This window comes from Dipodomys spectabilis, unplaced genomic scaffold, assembly GCF_019054845.1.
Source record: "Dipodomys spectabilis isolate Male_0828 unplaced genomic scaffold, ASM1905484v1 ptg000158l, whole genome shotgun sequence".
Classification (NCBI taxonomy): domain Eukaryota; kingdom Metazoa; phylum Chordata; class Mammalia; order Rodentia; family Heteromyidae; genus Dipodomys; species Dipodomys spectabilis.
Window position 1 is genome coordinate 4793700 of NW_024870835.1, and position 21851 is coordinate 4815550.

Sequence of the window (21851 nt, forward strand, 5' to 3'; positions counted from 1 at the left end):
AGACCTAAAGAGAAGCTTCTCTGAAGAAGAAAGAAGGATGGCCAATAGACACATAAAGAAATGTTCAACATCCCTAGCCATAAAAGAAATGCAAATCAAAACAACATTGAGATATCACCTCACTCCAGTTAGAACCGCAAAAATCAAGAACTCTAACAACAACAGATGCTGGAGGGGATGTGGACAGAAAGGAACCTTACTTCATTGTTGGTGGGAATGTAAACTTGTTCAACCACTTTGGAAAGCAGTATGGAGGTTCCTCAAAAGACTCCATATAGAGCTCCCCAATGACCCAGCAATCCCACTTTTGGGCATTTACCCAAATGACCACAAACAAGGCCACACTAAAGCTACCAGCACAACTATGTTTATTGCAGCATTATTTACCATAGCTAAGATATGGAACCAACCCAGATGCCCCTCAGTAGATGAATGGATCAAGAAGATGTGGTATATATACACAATGGAATTCTATGCCTCCATCAGAAAGAATGACATTGCCCCATTTGTTAGGAAATGGAAAGGCTTGGAAAAAATTATATTAAGTGAAGTAAGCCAGGCCCAAAGAAACATAGGTCCCATGGTTTCCCTTATTTGCAATATCTAGTATAGGTATGAGTCAAGCGGAAAAAGTCAGAGAATGTGATGTTAGGAAAACGAACCCTCAAATATGTATTTTAATGTTTTTGTTTCATTCATGCATGTGTTTCTAACGCATTTATAATATTATTTCTTTGTTGCTTTGTATGTCCCTCCCCCACAGTGTAACCCCCGCTTTCACTATATTTGATGTCAGTATAACATGTGGAGGAGACGGGAACAAACAAGTCGTTTAAGGATTCAGGTGGACCTGTTGCAACAATGAGAAGTACAAAATGTCATGTCCAAACCAGCTTTACAATGTCGGTGGGGGGGATGGAGGGGGGGTATGATTGGGTGGGGGGGAGGGGGGAGGGTGGGAAGGGAGGTGAAGGGTAAACAAAGGAGGAGGCTGCAATGCTTGGTAAGAAATGTATGCATTTTCCTGCCCATGTAATTGTAACCCCTCTGTACAGTATGTTTTCAAATAAAATAAAATAAAAAAAAAAAAAGAAAAAAAAAAAAAAAAAAAAAAAGAGTGTTGAGACCCCGAGTTCAAGCCTCAATACTGGCACCACAAAAAATGATGAATGGTAATAGCCCAAGGAGACCAGTAAGTAATCCATGCTGTCACTTCAATAATGACAACTCAAAGCAGGCATGCCATATGATATTAGGAAAGTTCATCATAGACCTGATTATACTTTCTGGCACAAGTATCCTTGTTTAGCCCAGACAGAGGATAGGCTGTCACAGGGGGATCAGCATGTGCCATCTGCACCCTCCTTGGCCCCAGGGACCACACATCTGGAGACAGTGTCCTGGTACCCAAGCTTTTTAATGGTTCATCTCACGAAGTGGAAACATAATAATGCTTTGGCCTGGGAAGGTATCCTTTGTGCCCAAAGTTCAAAGCTCTTCTGAGAGTATCACATTCATCTCTGGGATCCTCTGGGGTTGTGGGTGTGTACACAGTGCTGCTGCTCTTCCATCAGGCAAACGAGAACATACCATCTAGATAAATTAAATACTTTGTCTTTAGGCCAACATCGTATCAGTGCTGAGCTAGGACCTGAAACCCAGAAGATGATTCCCCAGGTTCTGTGTTCATATCACTGGGAAAATCCCAGATTTGCTAAGACATGGCCTCTTGGGATCACCGCCCACTTCCCATCCCTCCTTAGACCAGATATCCACAGGGCTCACCTGTCACCAAACTGAACCTCCTCTCCATTCCTGGCCCAGGTGATGGTCGGCCTCGGGTTTCCTATGGCCTCACAGTGTAGCAGCACACTCAGTGTACCGCTGGCCAGAGCCACAGTCTGCCCCAGGTGAGTGACCACCTCCGAGGCGGAGAGCTGTTGGGCAGCTGAGATCTTTCGCAAGATGGTGGGCTTGCGGTGTGGCCTACGAGAGCCGGCCGCAGCCTCGCCAGAGGAGGTCCTCAGGGAGCTGGTGAAGCCAGACACATGCTTATGAGGGGGGATGGCCATGGGAGGAAACCTCTGCTCCGAGGGCTTGAGCTGCGTGTCCTGGTGCTCGAGGTGGCTGCGGAAGATCTCCTGGGCCAGCTGGGCCACCAGATGTTTGCTGTAGACGTCTCGGAGCTCCTCGGGCTGCTGGGACAGGTTCCTGAGGATGTCATCCAGGCGCTTCTGCTCGGTCACCATGGTGAAGGGGAGATGCAGGAGGACCTGCTCCGTGCTGGGATCTTCCTCGGAGGACGCGTTCCTTTCCATGGAGTCCTGCGCCTCCCAGGAGGCCAAGAGCTCTCCCGGCCAGCCTCCCTGTTCCAGCAGCCGGGAGACGAGGTCATCGTAGCGGCTCCCGGGGTCAGCAGTGAGACCCCGCTTCTCAGCCTTGCTGCCGTTGGAGAAGATGCCGTTCTGGTGTTTGTGGGTGTGCAAGGCCTCTTTGGGGTTGGACTTTCTTACCAGGAAAGCTTCCTCTTCACTTGGCAGGCCCAGGGGCCGGGCCACCAGCTTGCGGTTGCCTCCGATGAGTTTAATCACGAACTGCTCCCGGGCAGGCCCCGCGGAGCAGGTGTAGACGCCCGCGTCCGAGGGTTTCAGCCGATGGATCTTCAGGTAGCCGAAAGGGGCCACGGTGACGTGCGCGGAGCTGATGAGGTGCTGGCCATCTTTCTCCCAGGTGATGAGGGGTTTGCGGAACCTGCGCGTCGGGCAGCGCAGCACCACGGCCGTCTTGGGGAGCAGGTAGGCGAATCCTCCCACCACGAAGTGCAGCTTCCTCTGCTTGCGGGTCTGGATGTAGACGTTCCTGGCGGCCGCGATGTGAGGGCTGTGCTTTGTGGATGGCCGCCCAGACCCTGGGTGGAGAGGATGCCAGACCACAGGAGACAGAGAAGGGGAGAGTGGGGGAAAACGCCAGTGAGATGCGGTGAGCACAGAGCACCAGGGGACAAAAGGGACCAGGGGGAAAGAACTCTGCAGGGTCGGTTTGGCCAGGGTTCTCTTTTCTTTACGCAGCCCCGTGTTTAACAAGGAGGAGCTGTCCACCAGCTGTGGATCATCCAGCTGCCATCAAAAACGGGAGCATTAATGAGGTGCAGTGGGCAATCCACACATCTACCCTGCTGGGTCTTTCTGTCCCTTAGGAGCTGAGGTCTAGATGTCAGGAGGTCAGGTGAAAGGCAGGTCCTCTCATTAAAAGTGTGGTGGTGGTGGTGGTGGTGGTGGTGGTGGTGGTGGTGGTGGTGGTGGTGGTGTGTGTGTGTGTGTGTGTGTGTGTGATGTTGGTACTGGGGCTTGAGCTCCAGGTCTAGGTACTATCTCTTAGCTTTTCTGCTCAACGTTGGTGTTCTACCACTGGAGCCACAGCTTCGCTTCTGGTTTTGGGATAGTTGGGAGATATGAATCTCACAGTTTTGTCTGACCTGGCTGGCTTTGCACCTTGATCCTCAGATCTCAGCCTCCTGCATAGCTCAGCTTACAGGTATGAGCCACTGGTGCCAAGCAAAAAAAAAAAAAAAGTAAGTGTATTATGTATTATTGAAAAAAAATTAAACACATGGTTGTATAAGGGGGTTACAATTAAACATGTCTATGTGTTCCATGCAGGATCACCCTTCCAGCATTCTCTCCATCTTCCCTGGTCCTTCCTCTAGACTCATTTCACATTTTCCACCTTCATTCAAAGTATTCCAAAGGAGAAGTTTACAGCATCAAAAGAGAGGACAAAGAGGAGGTGATTATCTTCCCCTGAAACTCAACCTTAGGGTCCTGCAAAGTACCTGGTCCTTATGTTCATAAGGAGGGGGTCCCAAGAAGTGTGACGGCTCTAGGGACTAATATTCAATAGAACAAATCTGTTTAGAGTAGTTAAAATCCCCAGAGTGGATGACATTTGACTTCATTAGTAATACGCTGCCTCCAGTTTCCAGGTCTGGCATGGCAGCCAGTGAACTTTGCTCTACCCCTGCAAACTGCTTTTTTTTTTTTTTTCTGAGAGGGATGGGAATTCCGCCTGGCTGCTTGTGATTAAGATTCCTTCTCTGTCTCCAGCTGGCCTCTCCAGCCTGCAGCCCCCCCCCCCCCCCCCTCTACAGGGCTCTGCTGCCCCACAGACTCCTACTGGTCTCGGGTTCAGGGAAAGTCTTTGCCTTGTAGCTACGCCTGCTCTTCTGTTGGGTTCCATCTGCGCATCCCCAGAGCTCTGGCATACTCACTGGCACAGGCTGCCAGCATGCAGGGCCTGATGGAGGAAGAGAAAGGCAAGGGTGGGCACAGGGTGGAGTTGACCACAGTGTAGATCCCGGTTTGCAGCAACTTCCGGCAAATGGCACTTCGAGTCTGGGTGCCCTCCCCACAGCTGGTAGAACACTGGTGGGGAAAGAAAGGCCAAAAGCATCAATATCTGGGAATTGAGGCTAACGGTTATTTTATATAGACTATCACCCACCCCTCCCCCCAGCCCCAAATGCTTGAAAAAGCAACAGCCACTGGAAAAGAAATAGTAATTATAACACAGCCAAGTAGAATACATGTCTGTCTTGTGGATACATTTCACTCTAAGTTTTTTTTTTTAATTCTAAGGTTTCCTATAGTCATTTTACTGATATCTTGTTCCATGTCTTAGACTTGAGAAGTAGAGTCCTGTCCAATTTAAGTTCATCTCAATAATGGGCAAGTTATTTAAACCCTAGTCTCTTTCTCCTTCTTATGCTTATTTTACAAGCCCAATGAGACAGGGTATTTCAAATGCCATGCAAATAAATCATAATTAATGCTAATTCCCTTCTCTTCCCTTCACAAATAATAAGGAGTGAAGATCCAAATGCATTGTTGAAAGGACATAGTGTGTTAGGGAACTGTAAGTCCAAATGACAAGGAGGTATCGTTTTATATTCACTAGAATAGACATTTTAAAAAATTTATTGTATATACCACAGAATTGAGAAAAATAGGGAAGGGGTGGATTAAAGGGGGGAGAAGATGTTAAAGGGATGACACCGATCAAGATATATTGTATACATAAACTGCTTTGGTAAATGGCGAATTTTTCAATACATAAGAAAACCAAGGGGAGGGGTAGGGAGGGAGGTAGTGGGTGAGAATGTTAAAAGGTATGACATTGATCAAGATGCACAATAAAATGCTTTGTGGAATGGCAGCACCTTTGTACAACCACTTAAAGATGATAAAAATATTCAAAGACAAAAAAAGAAAACAGAAAGTATTGTGAAGGTGTGGAAAAATCAGAACAATGATACACTGCTGGCGGGAATGTAAAATGACATAGCTCCTTTAGAAACCAGGTTAGCAGTGTACTAAAAAGCTAATTTACTATAGGGCCCAGCCATTTTACCTCTAGGTGTCTATCCAAGAGGAAAGAAAATGCACATCTACACCAAGACTTATATGTGAAAGTTCATGGAAGCATCATTTATAATTGCCCTAATGTCCATCAACTGGTGAGTGGATGAGCAAAGTATGGTACCATCATATAGGGGAATAAAAGAAATATGGTTCTTTTATGTGCCATTAAAAACATTAAGCTAAATTGAAACTTTACAAATTATACCCACAATAAAGCTGTTGACAGAACTAAATTGTCATTAAGGAATTTAGTAGGAATATAAGACCAGAAACAAGTAACATTATAAAATTAATGCTAATAGTTATTAAATGCTTCATATATGCTAGGGATGGAGGTCTTAGATGGAGGGAGTTTAGATGGTTATATCACAACTGGGATCAGCGTGGGAGGTAGGGAAATTTCCAGAACACAGGCAGAAGAATTCAATATAGAACTAAACTGGTTTGAACAGAGAGGCAGAGTTGACAGTGTTCATGAGCATGGGCCAGACTTTGGCTAATTTTCTGGCAAGTCCACAGAGCAAAGAAGCCACTAAAGAGGGAGCAGCATGATGGCAGGTGGGTGAGACAGTGAATCTGGCAGCAATGTGTGGAAGGGATGGGAGGCAGGCTGTTAGTGCAGGGACTGCTAACCAAGCTAGAAGTGATGAAGGCCTGAACTGGGGTCCTGCCGGCGTGCCAATGTGATGAAAAACTTCAATGAACACACAAAAATGCAACTATAATGTTAAGTGTTCTATGTTATGAAATGACGCTAATCTGTGCCACAAGCCACCTGAAAGAAAATGAAGAGGCAAAAGGTGATGATGAGGCCAGGTGCTGGTGGTTCATGCCTAGAATCCTAACTCCTGGTGAGGCTAAAATTGGGAGGATTACAACTTGAGGCTAAGCTAGATCACAACCAGTATCAGGGCATGGTATTGCATGTCCCTTATCCCAGCTACAACTGGAAGCATAAAATAGGCAAGCATACACCAGGGGGAAAAAAAAAGAAAGACCTTATCTTAAAGTATCCTGTACAAAAAAGGGGCCGGTTTGAGTTCAAATCCCATTACTGTCAAAGGAGAAAAAGACATAAGCCTGTTGCTCTTGTTGTATGGCGATTGTGGATCTCAGATTCGACTTGTCACTTATTTGATTGTAAAGAACAACACTGAATCCAAGGATCAGGTAAATGAGGGGCCTGATGATTTTTAGTGTTGCCAAGTAGAAAAGCAGAAACATAGTCAGTGTTGTGACTTTGGTAACAACAACCACAGCAACAAAATCAACAAAATCAACAACCACCTTTTTTTTAGATTTGATATCCACACCTTGGAAATAGGAAATGTAAGCCACATCTGGAGATTTTCCAGACTGTGTTCCCTGACCACTGAGATTATGATCTGGAGCTGCTTCTCAGGTGATGGGAAGACCACACACAAACATTTGATCCCCCAGCCACACTTCAAACCAAGCACCTCTTATTTGATCTAGTTCAGATTTTTTTACTGTATAGTGACATTTTATTTGATAAAAGTCTTCAAGGTTTTTAATTTGAAAAGAAAATGGATGATAGGCTATCCTGAGTTTCCAGTTCTAAAATGGACTACCTTGACTCTGACATCTTTTATAATTTCTGAGGTGAGACAAGGTTTATAAAGATATGACTTAAAAGTATTTAGTAGGAAACCTGGTCAGGAGATTGAAGGGTTTCCTTGAAAGAAAGGAAGGCTGGCCCTTTGAGAAGTCTTGTTTTCAGAATAGAATCTGCAAGTAATTTTATTTGAAATGACTAAAACTTTGGCTTAATTCTATCTCTTAGGGATTTTGTGCAGTAACCATGAGACAGAATCTAGATGGCTAAGAATGAAACATCATAGATCACCCAGATTCTTATTCCCCCCAGAAGAGTCTTATGGACTGTGTGGAATGCATGTCTTATCTCAGCCAATAGACCACAGAAAAGCTTTTGGAATGGCAAGACTAATGTGTGGCCTTGGCTAGTACCTCTGGGGTACTTTGCCATAGTGCCAGCTTGAGTTTAATCCAAAGTGAATCAATGATTACTTCCTGCCATTCTCAGCCCTTCTCCAAAGTTTGGAATTTCCATTCATCAATCAAGATAGTGCAGAACTTAATTAGGGCTAACACCTCTACTTCCCCAAACTAGACTTTCTTATCATGGGAAGACTAGCAAATCCTTTCAGAGACCTAGGCTCTGGTTGAGTTTAGTGGTTCAAGAGCTAGTGGTATATTTCCTGTGCTAGTCCTGTCAATGAGATCAAGTGGAAGAGAATCATCATCATAATAAAAATGAACTGTTACCTGGCACAAAGTATTTGAGATGCATAATTTAATGGAAACCCACTGGCGGACAATATTATATCTCTACTTTGCAGATATACAAGATACAGAAAGGTTAAGTAATTAGCCCCAGTTATAGTCCAGTAAGTATCACACTTAGGATATAAGGTGGGATTGCTTTTCTTTGAGTCTGAACTCTTAAGTGCATATGATACATTTCTAAAGGCCCACTTTAATGAGACCCAGTTCACTAGTCTCCTTGTCATCTAAAAGGGTCTTTCGTTCAAATACGCAGTCATAAAAGAACCCTTCCTTCCCTTCCTTCTCTTCCCTTCCCTCCCTTCCACCCTCCCTCCCTCTCTCCCTCCCTTCCTTCCTCTTCCCTCCCATCTCTTCCTTCCTTCCTTCCTTCCTTTCTTTCTTTCTTTCTTTCTTTCTTTCTTTCTTTCTTTCTTTCTTTCTTTCTTTCTTTCTTTCTTTCTTTCTTTCTTTCTTCCTTTCTTCCTTCCTTCCTTCCTTCCTTTCTTTTTTTGTATTTTTTTTATTGTGAAATACTGTACAGAGGGATTACAATTACATGAGCAAGGTAATGAGTACATTTCTTTTCAAGCATTGTTGCCTTCTCCTTTGTTTCCCCTTCCCATCCCTTCCTACCCCCCACCCCATGCCAAAGTTGTAAAGTTCGTTTAAAGAAAGAAAGATTTTCAATGAGATCTAACGATGTTATGTTGAAAATCTTTCTTTCTTTCTTTCTTTCTTTCTGTTCAGGGACTTGCACTCAGGGACTTGCACTTTCACTTGACTTTTTGCTCAAGGTTGGCTCTCTACTACTTGAACCACATCTCTACTTTTGGCTTTTTGCTAGTTAATTAGAGATAGGAGTCTCTTGGATTTATTTGCCCAGCCTGGCTTTGAATCATGTTCCTGAGATCTTAGCTTCCTGAGTAGCTAGGATTGTAGATGTGAGTCACCAGAGCTTGGTTAGAAATATTTTTTTTTCTGAATTTTCTGTGTTCCATATCCTCCAAATTTCCCGAACTCCAAGAAGAAGGGGAGCAGTTATAATACATACACGCCATGCTTCTGGCATCCCAGTCACGACAGTCTGATAGAGGAGAGCAACGCCTTTCACCAACCTCCAGCAGGAGTATGTATTTACTTTGAGCCACTTGGCAAAGGCCTCAGGACTCTTTCTTGCACTGCTCTTTTTCATTATGATTTTTTCATGTATAATACCCTATCCGAAATGAACATTATCATGAAAAAATTGTCACTAACACATACATATATATATATATATATATATATACATATACACATATACATACATGTAAATATACAAATTAATTCTCTACCCTTTTACTTCTTTATTCTGCCAAGATCCAATTGTTTTAAAATATAAAAAAATTAATCATTCTTCTTTCTGTTTTGAAACATCTGGGGTAAAACACTGCCAGAGGTCATTTTACTGCCAAATTATACAACTGCTGTTAATATAGTTTCCTTCTCAATTGCAAATACCCTTAGCAAGCACCATCAGATGAATCTAAACCGGCAGATACATACACAGCAAGAGTTCTAGTAACCCATGTTGAGAGCCTGGTATCTTAATTGTCACAGGCAGCTTACCTGCTCAAAATAAGGGTTTCAGAGGTATATTACAGTTAGCAGCAGCTCCATACTGAATAAGAAAGTCAATGGAGGGGTGGTCAGGAAGGTTAATTTATAAGGGAAGGTCTTGAATCTTTTAACCCAGGGTCTTGCTATGGCTGCAAGCCACCTGAGTGCAGGAATTGTATGTAGTTTTGAAAAACACAGAGATTTTTTTTTTCACTTCACACCTGTTTCTATCGCAGTTCTTGCTGAGAGGCAATACTTTTGAGACTTCTCTAGGTGAGACCTGTAGGCCTGCAGAACTGGGGAAGCTAAGGCAACTCAAAGAGGCTAAGAACAATTCAAAAAGTGAAATTAAGTCATGCATGTTAAAACAGAAATTATTTTATTTTAAAAGAGGTTAGTTGGAGGGGCTGGGAAGGTGGCTTGCCTTGCATGCATGACCCTCGGTTCAATTCCTCAGCACCACACAAGCAGAAAAAAAAAGCCGGAAGTGGCTCTGAAGCTCAAGTGGTAGAGCTCTAGCCTTGAGCTGAATAGCTGAGGGACAGCGCCCAGGCCCAGAGTTCAGGCCCACGACAGGACCCCCCCCCCCAAAAAAAAAAAAAAAAAAGAACAAGCAACACGTAAAAAGAACAACAAAAAACAACAAGGAAGAGGTTAGCTGGAGGTCTAGGTTAGGGAACCCTCACTTAGGAAGGAGAGTCAGGAATGGTGAATGCTGAGTCATCACTTCCCCAAGTGCAAAGCACCAGGGGAAATCAAGTTTTCTTTCTGGGAAGTTGTTGAAGTTTTAGAGCCAGGAAACTAACAGTAAAGAGGCAGGATTTCCTTGGCCTTCTATTCCTAATAAATCACATCCTTTATTGTCCAGTAACTTGGAACACGAGAATAGAGAGGTTTTGCCCTTCCTGAACAGAGACTAGAAACATCTGGGAGTAGGAGATGCAGGGAGGTCAGGAGGAGGGGGAGGAGTAGAGACAGAGAGAGAACTCAGGAGGAGTCCATTTATAGTCTCAAGCTTCCGATGGGTGAGGGCTGGTTACATAGCCCATTCCCTGCAGCCTAGTTACACATTATGATGGATATGGATACTAAAAGATCGCCCCAAAATATGAGAACTATTTTATTCTCTTCTTGTTCTTTCCTTGTGTGTTGGAAGTGAACTTCTCACTCATGCCTCTTGTTCTTTCTTTCTGGGGGACATACATACCTCGGTCCACTCTGAGAGAAGCCATTCACTGGGGCAGTCATCTTTCTTGCAGGCTTGCTGAGATGTTGGTTTGGAAGCAGAACAGAAGGTCTCAGGAAGTTCCAGGAAACTGCCATCAGCCATGCGTTGCTTGCAAAGAACCTCACGTTTCTGAATACCTCCCCCACAGCTCCTGGAACACTGGGGAGGAAGAGAAAGTCCATTCAGCATAGGAAAGGAGGCAGGCATGGATTCTCACCTTAGCTTTGGCGCAGGAAAAAGTAGAAATGTTGTAGTAAAAAAAAAAGAAAAAAGAAAACAGAAGACAAACTCGGAGTCAGGCCAGAGGATCATGTTTCCTCTCTTTGCAATAAATTTTGTAGCAAAATCTACGTACTCTTCTCTCTTAATCCCAGGTATTTAACTTGAGCATCTAGGAATTTTAGGAACCTTGGAATCTTAGAAATTTGTTTGTGAAATGTGATTTGTAGCTGCTTAAGACAAGTGGTTTAAAAGGTTAGTATAATAAAGTGTTCAACATATTTATGACCCAGTGAAAATAATCCATGCTGCTTTCAGAAGGAGTAAGAGCAAGCAAGTGTCTGGCATGAGAACCAACTGGGGAGATGAAGTTGCAGAGAGGAGTCGAGTCCTCTTCTTCCAAGTGAGAGCACTTCTGCACTACCCTGGGTGGCATGAGATTTAGGGCCTCGTTGTCTGCAGAACTCCTTTAGAATACTTTTCTTGTTGGATTGGTGATTTTTTAAATTTTTTAGGGCAGGGAGAACCAGAGAGACTGAAATTTTGGATGCAAGAAAAATAGCCTCTTGTCAGTGTTTTTCTTTTTTTAAGGGGCCTCAATAAAACACAGTGTTTACATGTAACTTAATCATTACAACTCAGTTGTAAGAGTAGGGGGAATGAGGCCTCCGGAGGCACAGGCTGGTTGTTTTCTGAGTATTTGCTTTTTCCCGTTCAAGAGTCCCTTCCAGTTTTTATCATGGTCATGAGTTTTCAAGATAGACTATATTTGGTCAACTCCCTTGTAGATAGACACAGCCATTTGACTAAATGCTTGCCACATGGATATAAATAAATGGGTGATGGGTAATGTTAGGGAAGCTTCTGCAAAGAGATACTGGTATCTTTTCTCTTCCCTCTCTCCTTCTTGCTGTCTGGGATGTTCAAAGGATATCTGTCCATCTTGGGCCATTAGAGATGAAAAGATAGAAGCCTAGCTGGGCACTGGTGGCTCATGCCTATAATCTTAGCTACTCAGGAGGCTGAGATCTGAGGATCGCAGTTTGAAGCCAGCCTGGGCAGAAGAGTCCCTGTGAGATGCTTATCTCCAATAAACCACTCAAAAACCAGAAGTGGAATTGTGGCTCAAGTGGTAAAGCACAGCCTTGAGCACAAAGAGTCTCTGGGACAGCAACCAGGCCCTGAGTTCAAGCCCTACAGTTGACAAAAAAAAGATAGAAGCCTGGCAATGATTGTGAAACTTTGATTGGTTTGTGTTTATGTGAGAGAAATACCTTTCTATCCTTTGAAGGCAATGCTACTTTGGATTTTCTCACACTTGTAATTAGATATAGCCCTAGGTAACATGTAAACTCTGGCACCCATGACAACTGTTTTCACTACTGAGCTAGTTTGTCATGAGAGTTTTAGGAGCTCTGTTTTCTTGAGGACTAGTCTCCAGTCTTCCATTTACTATTCTTGGGCTTGTTGAGGAATGAAGCCTGGGTTTGAAAGTCTAGAGTTTGTCCTGAACGTGTGGTTCCTACAGCCCAGATGTTATCTCCTGCTCCATGGTCTCAACCATGCTACTGTCACTTGAGTAGCTTTTAAAAATTGTGGGTGTCCAGCCTTGATGTCAATCAAATCAGAAATTCTGAAAGGCAGTAACAAATTAAAAACTAAAAAGAGATGTTCTAGGACATTCTTTCCAAATTCTATTGTGTACCCAGAGCCAAATTAACGCCACACTACCAGTCCTAGTGGGAATAAAATGGATGTGGAAAGGAAATCTGGGCTCCGGAGAGGCCTTTGTTAGAACCTGTGGTTGGAGTGTATCCAAACAAATGCTATTTGTTTGCAAATGCCTTGAAGTCATGGGTATTGGCGAATAATATTAGCAAAGCTATCAAATTAAAGCAATTAAGCTTTGATTCTAGAGGCTCTCATGATTTAGATCAAGGATGAACAACTTACTTTACATGTAAAATGAAATGTACTCAGTAGAGAACCATGAGGGGAAAAAAAATCCATTTTCTTATGCAATCAACCCCTTACGATTGAAAGCTCACAAAAAAAGGCAAGGACACTCTCTGAATAGCTCTTACTCTCAGACTATAGAGAAAGAAGCTAAGGTGCAGAAAGATGAAGTTACCCAAGTAAGGCCACTTGGAAGCCAGAAATGGTTTGTTTCCATTCAGTGCAACATTCACCAAACTCCTACTGAAGAGTAAGTCCTGGACAGAGCTAGTGAACCAGCCCCAACTCAACTCAGCTCCCTTCCAGTGTTCCATTCAAGGTACCCTATCTACCAGTACAACTATGTTTGTTGCAGCATTATTTACCATTGCTAAGATATGGAACCAACTCAGATACCCCTCAGTAGATGAATGGATCAAGATATGGTATATATACACAATGGAATTCTATGCTTCCATCAGAAAGACATTAACTCATTTGTAAGGAAATGGAAAGACCTGGAAAAAATTACATTAAGCAAAGCAAGCCAGGCCCAAAGAAAAGTAGGTTGTATGGTTTCCCTCATTTGTAAATAACTAGAATATGTCTGTGATATTCTTAACAAGGGATCTCAATAGCCCAATTGCTAAGTGCATAGGGCCATATATGATGAAATGTATCAAAATGAACTCCAAGAATTGGAAAAAAGAGGTTCTTATTATGTCCTGTATGCAGTTAATTGTTTTTTTTTTCAGTTTTAGTTTTCTGTACTCTTTGTCTTGTATATAAGCTTATCTGATCCATGGAAGGGAATCACAGAAATAGAAGGATAAAGGATGAACTAATACAACAATGATACTCACTAGACATTATGTTAGAACTGAAATATACAATGGGGGTGGAGGGAAATAGAGAGAGGTAAGCAGAAGAAAATGAGGGAGGGGGTAACAGTGTTTAAAAAGAAACATACTCATTACCTTATTTATGTTCATCACCTTTACACTAAAGATACATACATACATACAAAGATATATATACATACACACAATATATATGCACATACATACATACAAATATATACACACATACATACATACAAATATATATATCTACACACACATACATACATACATACATACATACATACATACATACATACATACCCTAACAGTTACTCCCAGTGGTTCAGCAGAACCACTGGAAGGTACTTTGACGGCTGCTTCATACCAAGTCATTTTGACAGCCTGGTCTCACACTTTCACCCCACTGGATGGTGTTTTTTTCTTTTTCAATGCCTCTACCCCCTGACTATTCTTGACTGACAGGAGTTGGCCCATGATCCAGATTGGGGATTGACATTCTAAAATAGTTATCTGCCATTAAGAAAACTTTAAAAACTTGAATCATAAATATAAAGAATATCTAAATAAATACAAATGTTTACTCTTAAGTAAAACAACTTGATTGAATTTATATATATATATATATATATATATATATATATATATATATTTAAGGAAAAAACTCTAACAATATTTTGAAGGAGATAGAATCATATCCTGGTGACTCTGAAAACTTGTTTGTGTAAGCGCTTCAATTTCTGATTTGAAAGCCTATATTTGTACATTACTCCTGGGTAATGCACTAGACCACATGTGGTGGTTCGCAGAGCACTTGATCATTGATCCAAAAGTTCCTTTTAAGGGTTCTTCTGGTGACTTTTGGCCTTAATTAAGAAATAAAAAAGTTATGAAGTTATGGCTTCAGACTTTTGTCTTATTTGTGGCTCATTTTGGTGACACCCTGAAATTCTCATTTATTAGAGAAGAAATTTTAGGTCTTTATTTTTATTTATATTCCATTCAATAAAATATTAAAAGACTTGACTTTAACTTATTTTGTACCCAGTCTACCCAGAACAGTGCCTTCTGTGAATTCAAGTCCTCAACAAATACTTGTGGCACTGAATTGAAGTTGGTACTTCAGAGAAATTTAAATTAGTGGCTGCAAATTCCATTTACTCAGAATAACCCTCTTTGTTACTATGGATAACTAGGGGTTTAAATTTAGTGTTTTGCATGATTTCTTAGGTTCAACCTTCTCTTATTTCTGTCAAATTCTTCTTTCTAACCAGCCAGTTACACCATAATCAGATTAGTTATAACCTTTTAGTGTTCATACTTTCTTCAGAATTCTTTTATAAGTAGACAACTAACCACGTGGATTACTTACTCTTAAGGATCTGCCAAACAGAGGGACTGTGTTCTCCACAATACTTTCCATTCTGTGAATTGCTAAATTTTTTCCATGAACTTAATGTAATTTTTAAAAGCCACAATTGAAGGAAACAAGTTTATGGTGACAAATCAAAAATTTTAAACTTTGGCTTTGACTTCTCCCTGATGCCTCTTCAACATGTCCCCTTAAATGCAAGCAGGTATGTTGACTTAAACATGTCCAAAGCCAAGTTCTTGCTGCTCCCCACTGACCTCACCCCAAACTCTTCTCTCTCAGGTTTCTGCAGTCATTGAACAGTGACATATCTAGGATAAAAACTTAGGCAGGACTCTTGAGTTCCTTTTCCTTTACCAACCCTCCCCCAATACTAAATCACATACAAGTACTATCACATTAACCTACATAAAATTAGCTGTATCTTCAAAATAAACAATAACTCAAGATACTACCATCTTTTGCCTAGACCACTGCCAAGCCTTCTAACAAGTTTTCCAGTGCTGTGGTCTGCATGTTTATCACCTTCTCCCATCATACATTGGAATTCTAACTTTCAAGATGATAGTCTTAAGTATATGTGCCAGGGTTAGGAAGGAAGCTCTTAGGAAGTAGTAAGAGTGAACTACTCATGAATGGGACTAGAGTTGTTACTCAAGAGGCTCCTTTTCCTTTTTACCATGTGGGACCCAGGTAGAAGACCATATCCATGAACTAGGGAGAGGGTACTCAATACACATTGAATATGCAACCATATTGACCAAAGATTTCCCAGACTCTGGAGTGAGAAATAAATTCATGCTGCTCATAATCTATCTAGTCTATGGAAATCTATCAGACTGTCCCTAGAGGACTTAAGTTTCTAGTTTCATAGGGTAGAGACTAGAGCTAACTGAAGCAGTCTACCCAGCTTGGCCTCTTGGGGAATAAGAGTGAAGGGAGAGTATCCAGAGAAGCAATGGACAACATCCAACAGATCATCTTCCTCTCTTGCAGTCCAAGGCACAGACACTGCAGCGATGTTTTAAAAGCATAAATCAGGTAACATAATTCCCTTAACCCCCTCCAATGGTGTCTTCTCTTTGCAATGAGAATAAAAATTCAAAGTACTCCAAACCATGCCCCCCAGAGCCCTACATATTCTGGTCCCTGCCCTGGTGTAATTTAGAGTTCAAATCCTCCCAATGCCAGTCATTTGTTCCACATAAATTTATTAATACCAATTACAGGTCAAGCATGGCTCCATATAGGTTAAGATACTGAAGTGAATGAGAAGCCTCATATATAGCTGCATTATTTATTTCTTATGGCCTTTTCTTTGTATATCCAGCTGCACCTGTTTTTATTTATTCCCGAGACTTTCCAAGATTGTTTCTCCCATAGGCTGTTATATTTTTTCTTGCCTCTATCTGGACTGTTCTCTTAGATTTACTGAGCCTTTCTACTTATGAATTCAGGCTCAACTCCATTCTTATTTGCACAGAGAAGCTACACTTCAAGATCTTGGTTTATCTAGAAACTTCCAAGATATCTAGACTAATCTCTATTATATTACTGTATTTATTTATTTGTTTAGCAATACTGGGGATTGAACCCAAGCCCTGAGCATGCTAGGCAGGTACTCTAGCACTAAGCTATATCCCCAGCCCTCAATTTAAGATTTATTTAATTTTAGTTTATATTTTTGAGATGGAGTCTTGGTAAGTAACGCAGGCTGGCCTTATAATTCTCTATGTAGCTCAAGCAGGCCTCACTATCCTTCTGTTTTAGTCCTGAGTGCTGGGTCTACAGGCATGTTACCATCATGACTAGTTTATTTCATTTGTAAAACAGCATTTTCCTGGTGTGTGGTGGTGGGGATTAAATACAGTGCCTCCTCATGCATGCTAGGCAAGTGCTTGCTCTGTCACTGAGCCACATCATCAGCCCCAAACAGCACTTTTGAATAACTCTCATTCTTTCAGAAATTATCATCTATTATTATTATTATTATATGAAGTATAGGAAGAAAGAGATTTTTACTTCTTTTTTATTTCTTTTGTGGCTCATATTAAGTGTTTGAGAGATTTGATTTCAATTCTTTTCTCTAGCTAGTGCCAGTGACTCTTGCCTGGACTCCTAGCAACTCAGGAGGCTGGGATTTAAAGGACTGTGGTTCAAAGCCAGCATGGGCAGAAAAGGTTTTGGACCTCCATCTCCAAAACAACCAGAAAAAGAATCTGGGATAGAACCATGTCTCCAGTGATAGAGTGTCAGCTCCGCAAGTGCAAGGCTTTGGGTTCAAACCCAGCTACTAAACTTTCCCCTGATATACTGTCATATCTCCAATATGAGACTTTAGGATTGTATAAATGCATTTCTAGCTTTTTTCCTTGCAAACATTTTCCTTATTCAAATCTTAACAGTTTGTTTCTCCATAAAGAGGTAGGTAAAGAATGAGCTGAATGATAGAGTAATTAATATTTTATAATGAATTTTGCATATAGGTAATGTTTTGATATTATTGGTAAATACCTTTATACTGTTGAAAATAGAGTGTATTTCTCCATGAGAGAAGTACTGTCTGGCTCATACAAAAATTTTCTAAGCCTCAAAAGGACATCAAAACACTCTTAAAAAATAATCTTATTATCATTCACAAATTCCCCATGGATTTTGGGTTCTCCTGAGTTTAGTAGATATAAAGAACTTGCTTTTAGAGGTTGCTACCTAGTGACTGACATTGTACATACTTCCTTATTGATGTTGGAATTGTAGGGCTTCACAGCATTTCAGTACTTGATTTCTAAGTATTTTATGAGGCACATAAGCTTCTGTTCATTTGGAATAAATACTCCAAAGATAAACAAGTAGCCAAGTAAGAAGAGTTCTTAGATTCACATGTTTGGGAAGACTTAGTGAATATGACACTAAGGAGAAATGCAAGTTAATTTCCTCTGTTTTCATATTGGGGAAGTTATGATAAAAAATAATTGGTGTTAGGTGGGTGCTGGTGGCTCACGCCTGTAATCCTAGCTACTCAGGAGGCTGAGATCCAAGGATTGCGGTTTGAAGCCAGTCTGAGCAGGAAAGTCCATGAGACTCTAAACTTCACTTAATGACCAAAAAGCAGGAAAGTGAAGCTCAAGCAGTATGGCATGGGCCTCGAGCACAAAAGCTCAAGCACAGTGCTCTAGTCTGAGTTTAAACTCCAGCACTGGCATACACGTGCGTGTATATGCGCATGCACACACACACACACACACACACACACACACACACACACACGCGCGCGCGCACACAAATTGGTCTTATTTCAAGGGTAGAGATGTAATGACATGGTCCTGCAGAGTGAATCATTCACTTAACACAGTGAGGCTGTCAATTTGCACACTGGACCTGAATTAAAGGGCTGACTTCAGATAATCCCCTCCATCCCATAAAGAAGTCTGTAATAACATGATGTTGTAAGGAAAAAATATATAAAATGATCATTTTTGAAGTTTTATCTATACAGAAAGCTCTTTGGAGTTTCTCAACATTCAGAAGATAAGACCCAGACTCCTGGGAATGTTTTTTTCAGAGCTTTCACACTCTAACTTTGATTGACCTTTCAAGCACATTCTTTGAGAGTGCCGTGTGTTAAGGCCTTAACTACAATGGACAATTTACCCTATCCTGGGCACACAGAGAGTTTTTCTTTTCACACCTCTGTGAGCCGTGCCCTTCAGCAATTTGCTAAGCTTGAAACTTCCAAGGTATTCTTGAAGGCTGAGCGCATGAGCCATCCCTCTCCACATCTTGGCATATGGATCACCTCTACTGCATCTTGACCAAAATTCTTCTGTAAGGACCCATTTGCTCATGTGTCTGCTACTTCCTCAACCTTCCTGGATACACACAGGACTAGGAGTTTTTTGAGAGTGGAATGTATTCACCTTTAAATTCTTGAGTGCCTAGTACAGTGTCTGACATAAAAAAATCCCTTTCACTTCATAAATGTTTGTTGGACTGATGACTGGATGAATGAAAAAGCTCTAAATGCTGATGTTTCAAAGATGTAAAATAAACATACACTTTTTGTCAGGCTGCACTATCATTAGCTGAAAACAGCTTCAGAGGGCATCAGCAGTATGTATCAGCTAGGGGCTGCTTGTGGTCAGTATGATGATCTGACATTCTAGGAATGGAGAATATTTTCAAGGATCTCGCTCCTGCGTGATTATCTTACCTTTGCTCAAAGAATTTCTTTGTGTGTTTACATTTTCATAAATTTCTAAAATTGTAGAAGATGAAATTTCAAATCAATAAAGGCTCCAAAGTCCATGATGACTTTGTGACCATGCCGAGATGAACAGCTGAGGTTGAGATCCCTTACATAAGAAACAGGATGCAAAGTGGAACATGTTTTAAAAGAAGCAATAGCAAGAGGAATTTAATAAAATTAAAGGAAAAAATGTTTCCCTTTATGAATCATCATTTAAAATAATATTCTAGTATGAAGAGGTAACTCTCTGGCCAGGGGTATTATTTTTAAGTATATGCAATAAAAATAAATAATGAGAAGTAATATTTATATTGCAGACACTAACTACCATGCATGTTTCATGACATAAGGTCATAGGCTCATTATTTTCTTAGGAAAAGTAAGAAATACACAATAAGGAAAACACTTAAAATTTATGCTTTTCTACAGAAATATAATGGCTCTTAGGACCTGTATTTTTATATTTTCCAAGAGCAATGTATTAACAACATTTGCTTGCATTGGTATCTTTTGATGTTTTATCTTGGTAGTTTAACTTTCTAAGACCTGAGTTCATTTCCTTTGTAACTCAAATCATACTATTGAACCCAATACAAAATAATGTTTTTTCTCCTGCCTAAGGACAACTTCCCAGGTTTAACATAGTATCTTCCTCCTCCTCTTCCTCCTCCTCCTCCTCCTCTTCAAGTCCTCCTCCTCCTCCTTCTTCTTCTTCTTAGTTTCTAACTTATTTCACCCATTTCTCATTCATTAATTCATTGTTTTTCATCAAACATTTATTATCTGCTGAGATCCAGGCATTGTGTTAGGTGCTAGGTACTTAAGATGAGTAAAATGGTTACCTTAGGCATTTGCTATGCAGTGAGGGAGAAAACCTTACTGCCAGGTATAATCGGTTTTACAAAAGGGAATACCACAGAGATTATAACTGGGTCTTTATGAAAAGTTGGGCAAATCTGCAGATGAGGTAACATGAGTGGTTGAGCAGGGACATAGGCAGGGGAACAGGTTCATTCATGCATGAACCCAAGGTATGAAGGACTGTGGCATGTTCTCTGCTCAGAACAGTTCTGAGAACGTGAGACATAAGCATCATGATTAAGCATGGCTGAGAAATGAAAATGAGGCATTAGATGAACATATCAATGAACATAATCTTAAAACCACGGGGGTGTCAACAGGGGCTTTAACATGCTTCAATATGTGGTAAGTGATTCATGTAATATAGACCAGTGGGCTTCAAGGAATACTGTCCTGTGAGTTGTTATGAAGTATGGGATGGAGAAAGGACTTCTTAGATACGATTATGTGACATGTCATGCTGTACTCTTACTTGAAGTAAGGAGACAGCCAGGGAAACAATGAATGAGTTATGTAAGACAAACCTGAGAGATAATGCCAACAGCTGTGTGTGATGGCTTGGCTGCTTGTGAAGACTTAGGTCAAGACTGCAAAAGACGGATTAGAAAGGGAGAAAGAGAAGGGGAGATGTAGGAGGTAGAATCACGGGACATGTGTGCTGACTGGTGACGGCACAGGAGGCTGAGACTTCCCTCTCCCTCCTTCCACATAGGGGATGAGATCGAAAGTGCTGGCAACTCGCCACAAAGACCAATAAAGGAAGACGAGGTCTGGGAAGGTGGCTCAGTGGTAGAGTGCTTGCCTTGCATGCATGAGGCTGTGGGTTTGATTCCTCAGCACCACATAAGCAGAAAAAGCCTAAGTGGCTCTGTGGCTCACGTGGTAGAGCACTAGCCTTGAGCTGAAGTGCTGAGGGGCAGTGCCCAGGCCCAGAGTTCAGGCCCCAGGATCACCACCACCATCACCACCAAGAACAACAACAAAGGAAGACAAAGTTTGCCCGGCATAGTGATTGCAGGTGTGTATGAAGCTTTGGGAAGCAGCTGCAGACCCTGTCTAGAATTTGAGGTTTGAAGTTAGCCAGATTGTATTACAGCTTAGAGAAATACCTAAAGAGAAATGAAGAATCGCTTCTCATTGAACAAAATTGTTAAAATGAGGACAGAATTCATTACTCGGCCATTTTGTGAAATCATCTGCTATCAGTGAAGTTTTTCTTTTTTTCCTGGTCATAGGGCCTGAACTCTGGGCCTGGGCACTGTCCCTCAGCTCTTCAGCTCAAGGCTAGCACTCTACCACTTGAACCATAGCGCCACTTCTGGCTTTTTCTGCTTATATGGGTGCTGAGGAGTCAAACTCAGGGCCTCATGTATGCAAGGCAAGCACTCTACCACTGAGCCATCTTCCTAGTCCCTCAAACGAAGCTTTTTTACCCATAAAAGCATAAGGAGTATACAATGAAATTTCTGAGTTTAATATTCCTGTTACAATGTGACACACAGGCCCCACTACAAGCTAGTGAAATTATACTAAAAAGCTTTCTGCTAATAAATAAAAATGAAACACTTTACATGTAAAGTCTGACTTTTGATCTGGTTTGCCATATTTATTATTCCTTCGAAAGGTAGCATCAAGTGTCGACTTCCTTATTAAATAAACTCTTGAAAATGAGTTTCGACATCCAATAGTTTATTTTTCTCTCACTGGGAAACAAAATGTTAAAGAAACATTATCTCTAATTTATGTAGATTTATGTATTAGTCACTGGAATATATCAAAATTGATGGCTATACTGATAATTCATCCC

General features: G+C 41.3%; 1 protein-coding gene across 1 annotated transcript in view; it reads right to left on the minus strand.

Moving 5' to 3' along the window:
• Adamtsl1 (ADAMTS like 1) overlaps positions 1-21851 on the minus strand; it is a 391483-nt gene that overhangs the window by 105438 nt on the left and 264194 nt on the right. Inside the window, exons 17-19 of the mRNA XM_042692956.1 lie at positions 10531-10710; positions 4268-4421; positions 1786-2908 (exon numbers count right to left, since the gene is read on the minus strand). Coding sequence (XP_042548890.1) covers positions 1786-2908; positions 4268-4421; positions 10531-10710 — 1457 coding nt within the window. The remainder of the gene's footprint in view (positions 1-1785; positions 2909-4267; positions 4422-10530; positions 10711-21851) is intronic.